Raw genomic sequence first — 14,745 nt, 5'->3', positions numbered from 1 at the left:
ATGCTCATTGAACTGGCAAGCTTAAGCCATATGGAATAACAGGAGTACAAGTTATCTGAAAAGTAATGTTAGTCATACATAATTTGATTGTAGAGTACAATATCAACATTAAAAAAATACAGTCCACTCATTTAATGTTCTGCCTGTACACTCCACTTACAAACATCCAAAATGATATTGTACTCATAGAAAAATAAGGTAAAAAATAATGTTGGCTATTAATGTTCACTGATATCATCAACCATGTCTTCTTGTAAATATGTATAATTGTTATATTTCAATATCATTTCAGTATCAATTTGCTCTTAGATGGCATATACTTATCATGAAGAAAAGCCTTTGTTATATTATTTTAACTAAAACTGCAACTTCATCCTGTGTCATTCTGGTAATACATAAGCTGTACACCAGTGCTTCAAGCAAGTTAGATCAGCTCATTAAGTGAAAACAAGTTAAAACAGCAAGCATTTTTCCAAAGCAAAACAAGTTGCAAAACCACATTTCATAAATTGTGCTCTAAAAAACTTTGAGTACTTTTCATCTAGAATACAACATTTCCAACAATGCCATGTTAACAGAGTTAGCAGATAAGGTTTCACATTTAATACAACGCTGTTTAATGCCTTGTTTTACTAAGCAGCACATCACACATCTGCAGGTCTGTGAGAAATATCAGTATAGGAATTTACTGCCTACCACTTGTAAACATATATAACATATAACATTTCCAATGCACTGATAGACACAGTTGTTTAATACTTTCTCATTTTACTGACCACACGTATTTATTTATATTTATTATCACTGCACTTTATCTATAGTTCAAGCCAACATGTGACATTGACAAATACTCATTGAATAGTGTATAGCTGCATTACACAAGGACCTTAAAGTTTAAACAGCATATCCAGACCTGACTAAGGTCTATTTCACACATCAAGATGTGTAATAATTCATTACTTAATGTGGCAAACATATGCAAACTAAAGAATACAGATTTGAGTGGAAGATGTTCAGTCTGATCCTATTTATAGGACCAGAAGTGTAGCACAAACTGCTGTCCTGCCCCTAATGATGGCAAGATGGGTGATGTAGTTGATTGCCTAAGGATGAAAAAGTGCTACAAGAAGGATAGGATAACTTACATTCTTATCTGATGATAGCAACATATCTTCCAATATTAAGAAATACACAGTGGAATTTGGAACAGTAAAATCAAATATGAGTGCAAAACAGATGCATACTCTGAAATTTGTACATCAAAGATTGTAGGATATTGTTGCATGACAAACTCAACCTTGAACAATGTTTGACTACTGTTATCAAAAAGGCTAGCAGAGTTATCCATATGTCACTCAAAGTCATTTCTAAAAAAAAAAATAGGAAAGTTATTATTTCTTCATGATATATTAATTTGCCCCATCACTGACTATAATCCAGGTCCAGGTCATAGTACCACCACTGCTCTGTTAGCATTCACAGACACCATAAACCATAACAGGAGCAATGGTAAACTTACTTCTGCCCTTTTCTTAGACCAATCAAAAGTCTTTGATATGGTTAGCCATAACAAACTCATCTGCCACCTCAAAAACCTAGGATTAGACAACCAATCAATCTCCTGGTTCAACAACTATCTTAAGGACAGGCAACAAGCAGTACAGCGGAACAATAACTTGTCTCCACTTTTACCAGTCACTCTTGGGGTACCTCAGGGATCAATACTGGATCCCTTGCTATTCTTAATTTTCACAAACAATCTCCACTCAGCGGCAAATAGCACTAGTCTTATCCAATACGCAGACGAATCCACTATAATATGCAGTGCCTCTACCCTGCAAGAACTACACAATAAAACCCAGGATAGTTTCCACTCACTTGAAAACTGGCTTACTGACAATGGCCTCATTCTTAACCCCAAAAAGACAAAGATCCTGCTATTTCACCCCTCACAAAATACCATCCTTACCGCCACTTTCAATATTCACTCTAAAAATGGTACACTTATCACACCTGAATCTCACACAAAACTACTAGGCGTCACCATTGATAACAAGTTAAAATTTGATATCCACATTAATCTAGCTATTAAAAACACTCACAGAAAGCTAGGTAGTCTCTACAAACACAAATCCTACTTGACCCATACTGCTAGAACCACAACTGCTTGCACTCACTTGCTCTCAACATTACTTTATGCATCCCCAGTCCTAACAAATCTATCCAAAACAGAAACCAGCAAACTGGCAATCTGCTATAATCAAATAGCCAAATTTGCTAATAACTCATCTTTTAGAACCCATCACTGCCATAACCTAAAATAATTGGACTGGCTTGAACTGCCATATTTATTAATCTACAATCAGCTTATCATTACTTATAAGCTCCTCTCCCACCCAAACAAAACACCAGCTTTAAGCAACCTAATTCAGCAGTATTCCTGGCCTAGGCAACTCCACTCCACAGATAAGTTACTATTGAAAGTTACTAGATCACATAACCATGCTGGTGACTCCCTCCACTCATCTTACATATCCAAAATTTGGAACTCCCTGCCTCCTTCCATTACCCTGGAATCTTCTCTATCCAAATATAAGAAATCTATCAAAAGCCATTTCAGCAACAAATGGTTATGTCCCTGCTCCACACCCGACTAACTTCAGTCCTACTCCACTCCTGCTATAACTCTTGCCTCAAACACACAATCTCCTGATATGACTGTTTAGTCTTATCAATACCATATTCAGATGCATGATGTGACTCTAGATAGGATATTTAACATGCTTTATTGTTAGTACATGTATTGATCATTATATATGTCTTTGTAAGGAATTAATAATGTGTGCTCATCTATTTTGTCTGGTTGAATATACTAGAAACATGTAAAATATATTGTTTGATGTCTTGCATATGTGTTTCTTTGGAGCTTTTTTCATCAGGCCTCCACTGAAAATGGACATGTATCCAGTTGGACTATCCTGGTTAACAAATGTAAAATAAAATAAAATAAATAAAAAATACTGGTTGTTGCAAAACTAAACAAGGCCTTCAGTTATAAAAGATCCAAAGATCTTTAGTGAGGAAAAAAATTCTTAGGTTAAAAAAATATTTTGTGAAAGAAAAAAGTGAGAATTTTTGAAAAGGCTTTAGGAGATTTCAAGGTTTTTAGTGGATTTGAGACTTTTAAGGGAAGTTCAGTCTTGTTTTGAGGTCAGTGAAGGACCCTGTCCTGATTAATATCCAATTCATAAGCATGTAACATGGAGTTAACACCAGGCTAGGCAATCTTGTGCTTAAAATTAACATTAATAATGCTAATTAGATTATTATCAGATACATAGCAGCATGGGAGAGAGGATCCATGTGAACACAGGACAGCCTTTTCCATATCATGACTCATCACCTCAGAGAATGCAAGAGTTATAATGTGGTCTCTAAACAGGGAATTGACGGCCCATAGGGCTTTGTTCTTGGTTAGGGATCAAACGGGTCTGGCTTTAGCCTTCATAGGAGGAATGAATGGGTTGACAAGGTGCAGGCTGGATTCCATGACTGTGGTCATGTGATATGATATAAAAAATAGGTGATTGTTTGAGCTGAGGTAAACCCCACTTCCTGAGTTACACAATGACTTGTTTCAGGAGAAGCCCAAGCAAATGTGAAATTTTTATGTGTTTAAAAATAACTATTCAGTATTAAGTTTATGTTGTGGTTGTCTGAACACAGTAAGATGACATTTGATATAAACAATTGATTACAAAGCAATAGTAAATAAATAAACAAGTCACTAAATGAATAAAGTATGCAGCTATATATTTATTGTTCCTGGGGATGTTTGTATGCATGTGTTGGCATGGGGTGAGTACTTTTTTTATATGCAAGACTGACATTCTTTTCAGATACAGGCTGAAGTAGACTAAGGGGGGTTCATTGTCATATGGTCTGATATCCTATGATCTACACATGCATACTAATTCTAAACAGACAAAACTGGGCATGATCACTTTTACTTTTGGCTGCCAAATTCTCTGAAAAATATTTAGTTGTCATAGAGGCTGGACAGACATTTAGGGAGAGGCTCAGACTGTGCCTAATTCCCAAAAACAGATGCTGCAAGTAAAGTTTACACTATATCCCCAAGAAGTCTATTTTTACAGTTTACTAACACTGCAGTAACATGAGGGCTTTTGCGTGGTATGAGTGGTGTGGTGATCCAGTAACTCAGGTGTATATAAAATGCCCCTGATTTACTCATAAACCTTCTTAATATACAGTTTCTTGCTTTTATTTCATTGTAAAGAGCCCTGTAGGTAGAATTTGAAATTTAATTTGGAAAATCTTTCTTTTTTCCTTTCATTTTAGCAATCAGAGCATTCAAAGTGCATGAACAAACTTCTTTTTGAAATGTGATGCTAATAAAAATTTATTAAATGGTTGGAAAAAGTCTGATAAAACTATAGATTCTATTAATATTTCATACTCTCTATGAAATTTCTATGTAACTATTTACTGTTTCATTTTTTTTTTTCATCCTGTCAGGTAAACAAAATGAATGTCTTGCTGATTACTTATGAAGTAACAGAATGGTGTTGCTTTATTAATACGTAATTCAAAGTTACTATACTATCAGCTGTTATTTTCATAAGAAACTCAGTAGTTATTTTTACAAATCCAGAACTTATTAATGACATCAGATAATTAATTATATTAGTTATTATTCTGTTTTTGATATGGTGGTTCACATAATAACTTACTGAACTAAAAGAGAGCATTAAGTGGTACAATAGTTTTGTATTTTTTTATTACAGAGATTACATGCCCAGAAAACAGCCATTATGAGTCATGTGCTACTGCCTGCCCTGCAAGTTGTGCAGATTCAACGGCCCCTCTGTACTGCAATCAGCCCTGCAGGGAGAGCTGTGTTTGTAATAATGGCTATATTCTAAGTGGAGGAAGATGCATTCCTTTGAATCAGTGTGGCTGTCTTTATCAAGACCGTTATTTCAGTATCGGAGAAGAAGTAATTCTAAATGAAGACTGCTCTACTAAATGTAGATGCATAAATGCCAATACTGGAATGCAATGCCAAAGCTATCAATGTTCTATGTATGAAGAATGCAAGATAATGAATGGTGTCCGTGGCTGCTACCCACTGCAGTATGGAACATGCTGGGTATCAGGTGATCCCCATTATAGTACTTTTGATCAACATTATTTTGATTTCCAAGGAACATGTACATACACCCTTAGCAAATACTGTGGAATATCAGACAGCCTTACGAACTTCTCCATCAGTGTAACAAATGACAATAGAGGAAGTACAAGTGTGTCATGGACTCGGCAAGTACAACTCAGCATCTATAATCATCAAATAAAGATGTCTGTTGGAGAGTATGGCAGAGTGAAGGTAATTTTCAAATAAGAACTAAAGTATTGACATTGCTATTGGGTTGCCTTTCAAACCATCACTTTTGGTCAATGTATTATTGACTTTAACTAGTAGTGGAAGTTTGAAATAATCTTTAACCAGCAAAGGCAGCAGTTTTAAAAAATGTGATAGTCAAAGTAACTGTTAAATGAAAAAAAAGAAGAAAAATCTTAATAAAAGCTAGGAAAGTAACCAAGTCCTGTTATCTTTAAGCATTGCAAAATACTTCAGTGACTGTTTCTTGTCATGGACAGTAAGTTTTAAAGGTTCCAACTTAAATGTACATTTTCACAAAAACTGTAGTTAAAGCACACATTATTTATGAAGAGCTGTATATGAAACGGGCTCAGAGAAGACATGTCTCTCTTCTCCCCTTATGTTAGTTTAATAGCACACAATTGTTATGCCTCACATACCAGAACAGGTTTATGTGCAAGCATGTAGTCTCACTACTTATGTTTTCCCTAAATGATCATCCTGTTTTGCTAGTCATGGCATTTTCAGGTGGCATTTACAAATGAGCCATAAGCTAATCACCCTAGATATCCACATCCCGCGCCCACCCCCCATTAAGGAAATCATGGTAAAAAATTTCTCCAAAGCCAACTTCATGCTTCTCAAGACAGAAGTGGTGAATTTCATGACACCCATGCAGATGGACAATACAGTTATGACTGCTGAATCCTACACAGATGTACTCTATAAGCACTTACACGAGTGCAAGGATCGTGCTATCCCAAACAGAACCAAGACGCTATCCTCCAAAAAAAGGAAGCCAATCTGGTGGTCCCCTGCCATAAACAAACTCTACAACAGAAAAAAGAAACTGTTGCAAAAGAGAGTAAAATCCCATGAGCGGACGAGTTCCCTGGTCAGCCTCAGTAAGAAGCTGAGATCCCTTATAAGATCCTCCAAAGCTAGCTACGAAAACAAAATCGCCACTGATTCTAGGGACAACCACAAAGCATTCTATAGCTATGTCAAGAATCTCAATGGCAACACCCAGATCTGCTCTGAGTTACAGCAGAACTGCATGAAAATTACAGAACGAATTGATATTGCCAACATCCTGGCAGATACGTTAGTGCTAACTTTACCCCCATTCACCCCCTAAAGGGCCCATATCTATACAGGAAGAATGCAGAGTCCCTGTAATCACAACTATGCAGGTAAAAGCTGCACTCTCTAAAACCAAAAACACAGCATCCATGAGACTGGACAACATCCCAGGCTGCATTTTACACGAACTTCAGAACGAACTGGCTCCCCACCTAAGCACCATGTTCAGTCATAGTCTCACATCAGGCTTTGTGCTCACTGAATGGCGCACAGCAACAGTTATCCCACTCCACAAAGGGGAAGCCACCACTGATCCTGGGAACTATCACCCTATTAGCCTGATGAGCCTGGTCTGTAAAGCCATGGAATGTATCATCATGTAACTCATAAACAAAGACATTGGTAACCTCCAAACTCTTGACCCCACCCAGTTCGGGTTTGTGAAAGGCAGATCATGCCTCCTGAACCTGATCAACTTCTTTGAGGCAGTCACCAAAGCTGTAGACAAGGGTAAGGTGGTTCACACAGCCTATCTTGACCTCGCCAAGGCTTTTGACACCATCCCCCATTCTGGAATTATAGCTAAACTCGTTAAACTAGGTATAAATCCCTACGTCACAAGATAGATTGCCAATTGGCTCACTGACAGAACCCGCACTGTAAAAGTTGCAGACTCCAAATCTGACTTCAAACCGATGACAAATGGAGTAACACAGGGTTCAGTCATGAGACCTCTCCTGTTTGGTATCTACTTCTCTGAAGTACAGGCTAACACAGAAGGCCTTTGGCTAATGAAGTTCTCAGATGACTTCAAATTAGGAGCCATAGTTGAGTCCCCAAATGATGTGGACATCCTACAGAAGTTCCTCACTGAGACAGATGCCTGGTGTCAGAGCCATGTCCTTAAGTTCAGTGCCAAAAAGGCAGTGTCATCCCCTTTGGTAAAAACTCTGTACCCATGAACTACCACATAGGCAGATGTCTACTTAACGCCAAATGTGTGATAAGAGATCTGGGGACCCAGGTGGACAGTAGTCAATCCTTTAATAATCACATCACCACAGTAGCCAGGAAATCCTTGTACAAGGCACATCTCATCACCAAAGGGTTCTCATCTAAGAAAAAAGAGGTAATTGTTCCCCTCTACTCGACACTCATTAGACCCATTATAGAGTACAATGCCCCTTTTGGAATGTACCTCACAAGCAGGGGTGGCTCGTGCTATTGGACTGCAGGACTGCAGCCCTCCCAGCTATAAAACAAGAAAAATTAAACAAAATATAAAATAAAATAATGAAAGCAACCGCAAGTACTGGAACATCACGTATGCGCACTCGTGGCATTTCCTCCAGACTGTCTCCACCAGCAGTCTGGATTACAAAGACAACATGCATGTCTAAATTTTCCCAGCAGTCAATGCTGCATAGACTGGAAGGGGATTGGACTGCAACATCCACAGGCAGGGTGGTCTCATGGGATAGGACAAGCCTCAGTAGGAATGGACGATGGAGCTTGCTGCTTTTGCAGGAATGGATTGAACAGCTCAGTGGCAATGATGGAGCTTGCTGCTTTTGACAGACTTTGCAGGTAAGGGGTTGTGTGTGTGCTTTTGACAGACTTTGCAGGTATGGGATGTGTGTGTGCTTTTGATGGACTTTGCATTTGCAGGTGTGTGTGCTTTTGATAGACTTTGCATTTGCAAGTGTGTGTGCTTTTGATGGACTTTGCAGGTGTGTGTGTGTGAAATGCCCCAGTTGCTACATGGTGGTAAGGCTTGAACCCTGCACCTTGGGCCCAGATGGCAAGTGCCTGAATTCCCTACCCACCACCATTTGTAAAAAAAAATGCAGATTTTTGCCTCATATTTGTTCTGTTCCTCATAAAATCTGTGGTTTCTGTATTTTTGTTTCTCAACACAGCCAGTTGTACAGTGGTGCAGTGGTAGCATTTTGCCTAACAGCTACAGGTTGTCTTGTTTGATTCTTGGTTGGGGTGCCTTCTATGTGGAGTCTGCATGTCCTCCCTGTGTTTGTGTGGGTTTGCTCTGGTGTCCTCTCATCTTACAAAAACATGTGTCTGGAGTGTTTCTTCCACTGCCAAAAAATGGCTTTTGTTTCAAATCAGACTTTCCTGGTTAACAAATGTTAAATAAATAAAAATGACAAGCACTGGAATTTCAGACTTCATATTCTTCAGAAAGTACATGGTAACACAAAACCTATTATTATAGTAAGTTTCTAAATTTATAAGATGGATATTTGAAATGTGTCCCTATTTTTGGGACTGTATTCCCCCATTATTGGCTTCATCCAGGTTTTTTGTGCCAAGGTTGAGAGCTATTGTGAGAACTAAATTCACTTAATATGTTTGGGGGCTGTATTCCCCCATTACTGGCTTTGTTCAGGTGTTTTGTGCTAAGATGTTGACAGCTATGGTGAGAACTGAATTCACTGAATGTAGCCATTTAAGTTTCAGTCTTCCTCTTTCATAAAACAGATGATTGGTTTGGCATGGTGGTATGTTGCTCTCACTGTTTTGCACAGGGTTCTGGGTTCAATACTTGGCAGTGAAATGTATGGCGGTAACACATCATTTGATTCTAGCAACTTTCCAACATTGTACAAGCAATGTTTAAAATGTGTCCCTGTTTTTTGGTCTTTTGCCCCCCCCCCCTAAATTTTGGCTTTTTCCAGATTTCTTGTGCTGCAAAGTTCAGAGATACAGCTGACTGTCAAGCAGATTTTACTAGAGGCTGAGAGCTACAGGGGAACAAAAGTTTAGTGATGCTTATGCCAAGTCTGTTTGTGTTGTTAATAGCACAACAGGTAGTATACTTGCTCTTGATGCAGAAGGCTCTGGGTTCTACTCCCACAGTAGATAGATACATTGTTGATACTGTACTGTATTGTAAAGGGGGTGGATGCTGCAGTCCTTTTTGGTGAAGATGCCTAGTAACTCTGAACCTGTTATCAGTTTGCTATCCATTCCCTATTGCAATATTACTAGCTTATCGTTTTGTAATGAAACATAGGCAATTTATTCCTCAAGGGCAACAGACACTTTATTTTTAGATGAAACAATGAAATATAAAGTTGTTTGCTAGCAGCAACCTCTTCATTAGTTACAGATTTCTTTAATGTTGAATTATTTAGATGACTTTTACTTCTTCAGAGATTGTGCATATTTACTGATACTGGTGAACTGTAGAAGTCTGAGTAGACTTTTATAATAGAAATGTTCTGAATTGGGCAGTTTTGTCGTTATTAGTGCATGCATTTTTTTTCATTGTTTACTGGAAAAATGTTCTGAATTGGGCAGTTTTGGCATTATTGGTGCATGCATCTTGTTTCATTGTTTACTGGAAAAATGTTGAAAACAAATTTAAAACACCCTCTACAACTGTACTATATTGTACAAGGAATATAATTTAACAAAATCAGAAAGGTGTATCAAAGACCATGTGTATGTTTCATGTGCAAAGGGCCTATGATTTGAAAACAGACCAAAGTTAATCTTTATCTGTCACTGGCAAAATGTATTTTCTTTGAATGTGGGTTTCAATGCTGTTTCAATGAATGTGAGTTTCAAGGGCAGAGAAGTTTTAATGCTAGGTCTGTTTTCATTGTGATATTGCATTGCTTTGTTTAGCAGATGTCTTAGTGTTTGTGCTGTAAAATGCAAAATAAAACTTTCAAATGAAGTCCAAATCATCGTAGAAGTAAACCAGTATGTATTTTAGTGTTTATGGTAAATGGGGTGAAATAGCCAAGTAATGGTTCATTGGAATAGCTTTAAGGGGGAGGCTCCACTCGACCATGATTTTGTGATGGGGAAGGGTGGCAAACTCAAAGACAGCCCCAGCTGAACTATACCTTTCAACTGTCCAGATTTTCACAGAATGAATAGATTTTTGCTTCTTATTTTTGGTTTGTTCCTCATTAAATGTGTGGTTTTCTGGCAAATAATTTAGGAATTAAGTCACTAAATAATGATAGACACTGAGTTTCAGACTTCATAACCTTCAGAAAAATGCATGCTAAAGCAAGACCTGTTATTCTATCAACTGTCTCAGTTTAAACACCAATTTTCTGTACTGTTTATAAGTGTATTTGGCCTTGTCCAGATTTCTTGCATGAACAGGTTGAGAGGTACGTGCAAATAAATTGCTTTAAAGAATTAGGCATATCCAAACCTCTCAACTGTCCCCGATTTTGGCTCAAAATGTTGCTCTACCCCCAATAATCCTGCCACAAAATGGCAATTTTGGAAGAAAACGTGGAGGGTTTGCAATTAAGAAATAACTGTAATAATCAGAGTTATAGATTACTTTTATTTCAGAAATGCATGTAGATTATTTTATTTTGTCAGCTGCTCAAGTTAGCAGTACTAATATTAAAAAAGTGTCCCTTCTTTGACAGGTTCCCAGCTGTATTGTGTGGCTATTTTATATTTTTGCATCGCATTTTTGGTCCATTTTTCATAAAATTGTGTTTTTTTAGCAAATTTTAGCAAATCATTAAAGACTGAAGTTGGAAAATAATGACAGACATTTGTGTTTCAGATTTCATACCCTTCAGAAATTCATACTAATGCAAAACCTATTACTCTATTACCTTTCTAAGTTTATAAGAGCAATATTTAAAATTGTCCTTATTTTTGGGCCTTGTCCCACTTCCTATGTATGACTTTGTCCAGATTGCTTGCTCTGAGGTTGAGAGGTATGACAAATGTGTCAGGGCCATCACAGTCAGCCAGAGACATTTCAAATTGTGACATACATGTTGCACCCCACTGCCCCATGTAGTGTGATTCTGGATGTGTCCAAGCAAGGCAAGGAGCAATTATGCAGTGTAAATGTGCAGAGTATCCCCCCATCCAAGGTAGACACAAGTACTACTTTTATTTTGTCCTTGATTTTGCAGAATGTTCTGGTTTGTCATATTTTTATAATGTTTATTTATGCTTAATATTACTCAGAAAGTGCCTGTTGCTCTGTATTTAAGTAGCAATGCTTTAATGACCATCAGGTAAGCTTGTCTGAGATTGTAAGATGCAAGTAAGCTTTAATAAACATACTGACAAAGAATTGCCAACAGTGAAAGCCTTTCTGTTGTTGCCATGCAGAGAATACCTGCATAACTAGATAATGTATAAGCCTTGGGTATTGAAATGCATATGACAGTATTTGTAATAAAGGACAGGATTACATTATTTTAAGAAGCTCATTACATTTGTTGGAGACTTGCAGTCATCTTTGCAGGCTTTACCTGTAAACCAAACAGAATGCCAATCTATCTTGTGTGGTCCATTACCTGTACAGTAATCCTTTAAGCAATGTATCTTGAGCTTGTTTCTGGTTTGCTTTTCATTTTTTACTTTGATCATGTTTTCCCCATGAAACAAGTAGATAGTTGTTGTCAGGCAGCAGGCCTTTTTTGGATAAGAAACATTTTTACAAGTGGGGTATCACAGAGATTACTACTTTCAGCATGTTACTTTGTACTTTAATAAAGCTGAATATAAATTATAATTAGTACTGCAGTGCAAGGAGAAGTGGTTTGAGTTGAGTGCTTCTTGTTTTTCTTGTACTTGATTTTGACTGGCATTCCAGTAATGTATTTAAAAAGTAATTTATTTTTTCATGACTCACAGCCTTTTTGTTTCCATCTCGATATTAAGTAAGCTGTCATGCAGCTAATGCATTGAACTATTCTTCTACACTTCACATTGTCTTCATTGGACTCTCATAATGATGGTTTAGCACCCAGGGCAGCGTATTTAATTAAAGTTCCAGTTTTTGTGGTTTTGAGCATAGCTCCTCCCCTTTGTAGATGACCACAACCCTTCCCATTGGCCCCAGCCATTCAGCTATCTCCTGCAGCCCCCCTTCGATTTGAACTCACCAGCCGCCACTGCTCACAAGACATCTGCAGCAGCTGGAAAAGCCACAGAAGTACCTCACAAAGAGGATTTCTGGCCTCAAACAGATGCCCTACACTGACTTTCTTAAAAACCTCCTGCTTTACTCCATAACATATCACCTACTCCAAGGTGATCTCTGCCTAACATATAAAGCTTAGTCAAACTCAGAGCTGTTGGACATGCTACACCTAAAGAAATCCCAATCCCTCCAAGCTACACGCTCTGGGGACCTAAACCTTGTCACCACAATAAACAGGACATGCTGGAGGGATAGATTCATGTCCCAGAGACTTCCCATACTTTGGAACAAGCTACCCATCTATGTCAAGCAAAGTTCCTCATTAGCACTCTTCAAAAAAATCTTGATAAGTGAATGGGAAATAGGAAATACACCCTGAGGAACACTTCAGTGGCTCTGCTTGACAAGGGCACAGGAAAATAACTTTATTGGGTAGCGTAAGCCAGGGAACCTTGTTGGCTAGGCTTACTTAGGCCATTGGGCTGATAGCCTAGTACCTACCTATAAACTTACCTATGAACCTATGAAATGTCTTATGCATATCAACTTCTCATTTTTAACACCAGAAAAGGGAAAACCTTGATAATTTTAATGAAAAATACTTAAGTCACCAAACAAGCAAACAAATGGATCAAAATGTAGGTGCAAGTCTAAAATAAATAAATAAATGCATGCATATTAGGGAAAGAGAAGTAGTAAAGTATAAAACTGGAGAGGTGTCTCTTCACAAATCATAAGAAATCAGAGAAATATTAATATCTGTCATGCTAGAGGTAAACCATTTCAAAACATTTTGCAGAGAGGTAACTTAGAGGCCCCATCTCCAATGGAAGTAATAAAGATGAGTCAGTGATAGAAAGAATCCTTAAAAAGAAGAGGGAAAGTAATTTCTTATGCAAAGTATGAATACAGTATGACAGATGCTGTAAAAATGACTTCTACTACACCACATCTTAGAAGCAGTGCCATGTCTGATGTTCTACATGGAGCATATCCTATATAATTTATGTTCAAGCCCGCCCATGAATAAAAATCTATGTGGTACAGTAAAATGTAGATGGAAGGAGAATCCCTGACAGAAAAGTTAGTAGGAGGTGTCAGTGGGTACTTACAACTTGAGATATTGTGGCTAGGGTATGAATGGTCATCTGGATCAATAGTGTAACCTATGAATTTATGAATATACGGACCTAAAACAAACAGAAGGATACACCTATCTTTCCGATGTTGCATATCTTAATATAATTATATCATTGCTTTCAACTGTCCAAATTTTTACAGAATGTCAGATTTTTTATTCATATTTTTGGTCCGTTTCTCATAAAAATTATCTTTTTCTAACAAATTACTGGCAAATCGTTGAGGACTAAAATAAGAAAATAATGTCAGACATTTCATTTTCAGACTTCATACCCCACAGAAAATGCATGCTAATGCAAAACCTATTATTCTATAAACTTTCTAAGTTTATAACAGCAATATTTAAAAAAATGTCATATTTTGGTCCTTGTCCCCCCATTATATACAGCTTTGTCCACATTTCTTGCTTTAAGAGGTTGAAAGGTTTGAATTATATACATTTCTCCATTTAAAGCACAGTCAGTCAGTTGTCAGAAGCTGTGTTTTAGATCACTAGCTACTGCATAACCGACACTCATACCTTGTGAAATATAACTATAGTTAATTGTGCTGCTCAGGATTTTTGGACATTCATCTAGTTTCTTTCATTCATTTTTGGACACCTGCTTTATCCTATCCAGGATCATTGGGGAGCCAGAGCCTATCATTGGCTGTAAAGCAGTGAAGAAAACCTAGATGTGACATTACTCCCAGTACAGAATACACATTCATACTGAACACGTTACATGCACTCAGATGCACAGGGCTTTAATACTGAAGTCTATACCACCATATTTTTATATTACTTTTCTAAATGTTGCACACCTGTTCTTCAGAACTGGAAAGAAATTATGCTGGCTGGTAACACCCCTTATGAAAGTGAAGAATGACCAGCTTAGTCAGACCATTATATGCACTGTCCTCTCATGTAGCCAAGCAAGGGGATAGGGCTTTGGTAAAAATCAAAAATCACACCAATGTCTGTCTAAGTCTTGACCCCACTTATCTGACCATTACCTTGGTAATAAGGAATAAATGGGCCAACTAAATAGGGTGATAGATGGTCAGTAGGCAGTAGTTACAAAACACTGCAAAAAAAATTAAAGTGCTCCTGATTGAACACTAGTAGCCAAAAAGGTTAATATGATATTCTGTCTCTGCTCTCTGTTCATTTCTGAATAAGCTGGACTACTGTAGT

At 37.5% G+C, this 14,745-nt stretch overlaps 1 protein-coding gene across 1 annotated transcript in view; it reads left to right on the top strand.

Annotated features, from left to right (window-relative positions):
* The window catches only part of LOC122808383 (IgGFc-binding protein-like), a 122,330-nt gene that overhangs the window by 21,477 nt on the left and 86,108 nt on the right, over nucleotides 1–14,745 (top strand). The window contains exon 2 of the mRNA XM_044079349.1: nucleotides 4,809–5,407. Coding sequence (XP_043935284.1) covers nucleotides 4,809–5,407 — 599 coding nt within the window. The remainder of the gene's footprint in view (nucleotides 1–4,808; nucleotides 5,408–14,745) is intronic.

Source organism: Protopterus annectens, chromosome 8.part0 (assembly GCF_019279795.1).
Source record: "Protopterus annectens isolate FY-2018-M chromosome 8.part0, PAN1.0, whole genome shotgun sequence".
NCBI classification, from domain to species: Eukaryota; Metazoa; Chordata; order Ceratodontiformes; family Protopteridae; genus Protopterus; species Protopterus annectens.
The sequence above is the reverse complement of the archived record's forward strand: the minus strand, read 5'-3'. Positions and strand labels throughout refer to the sequence as shown.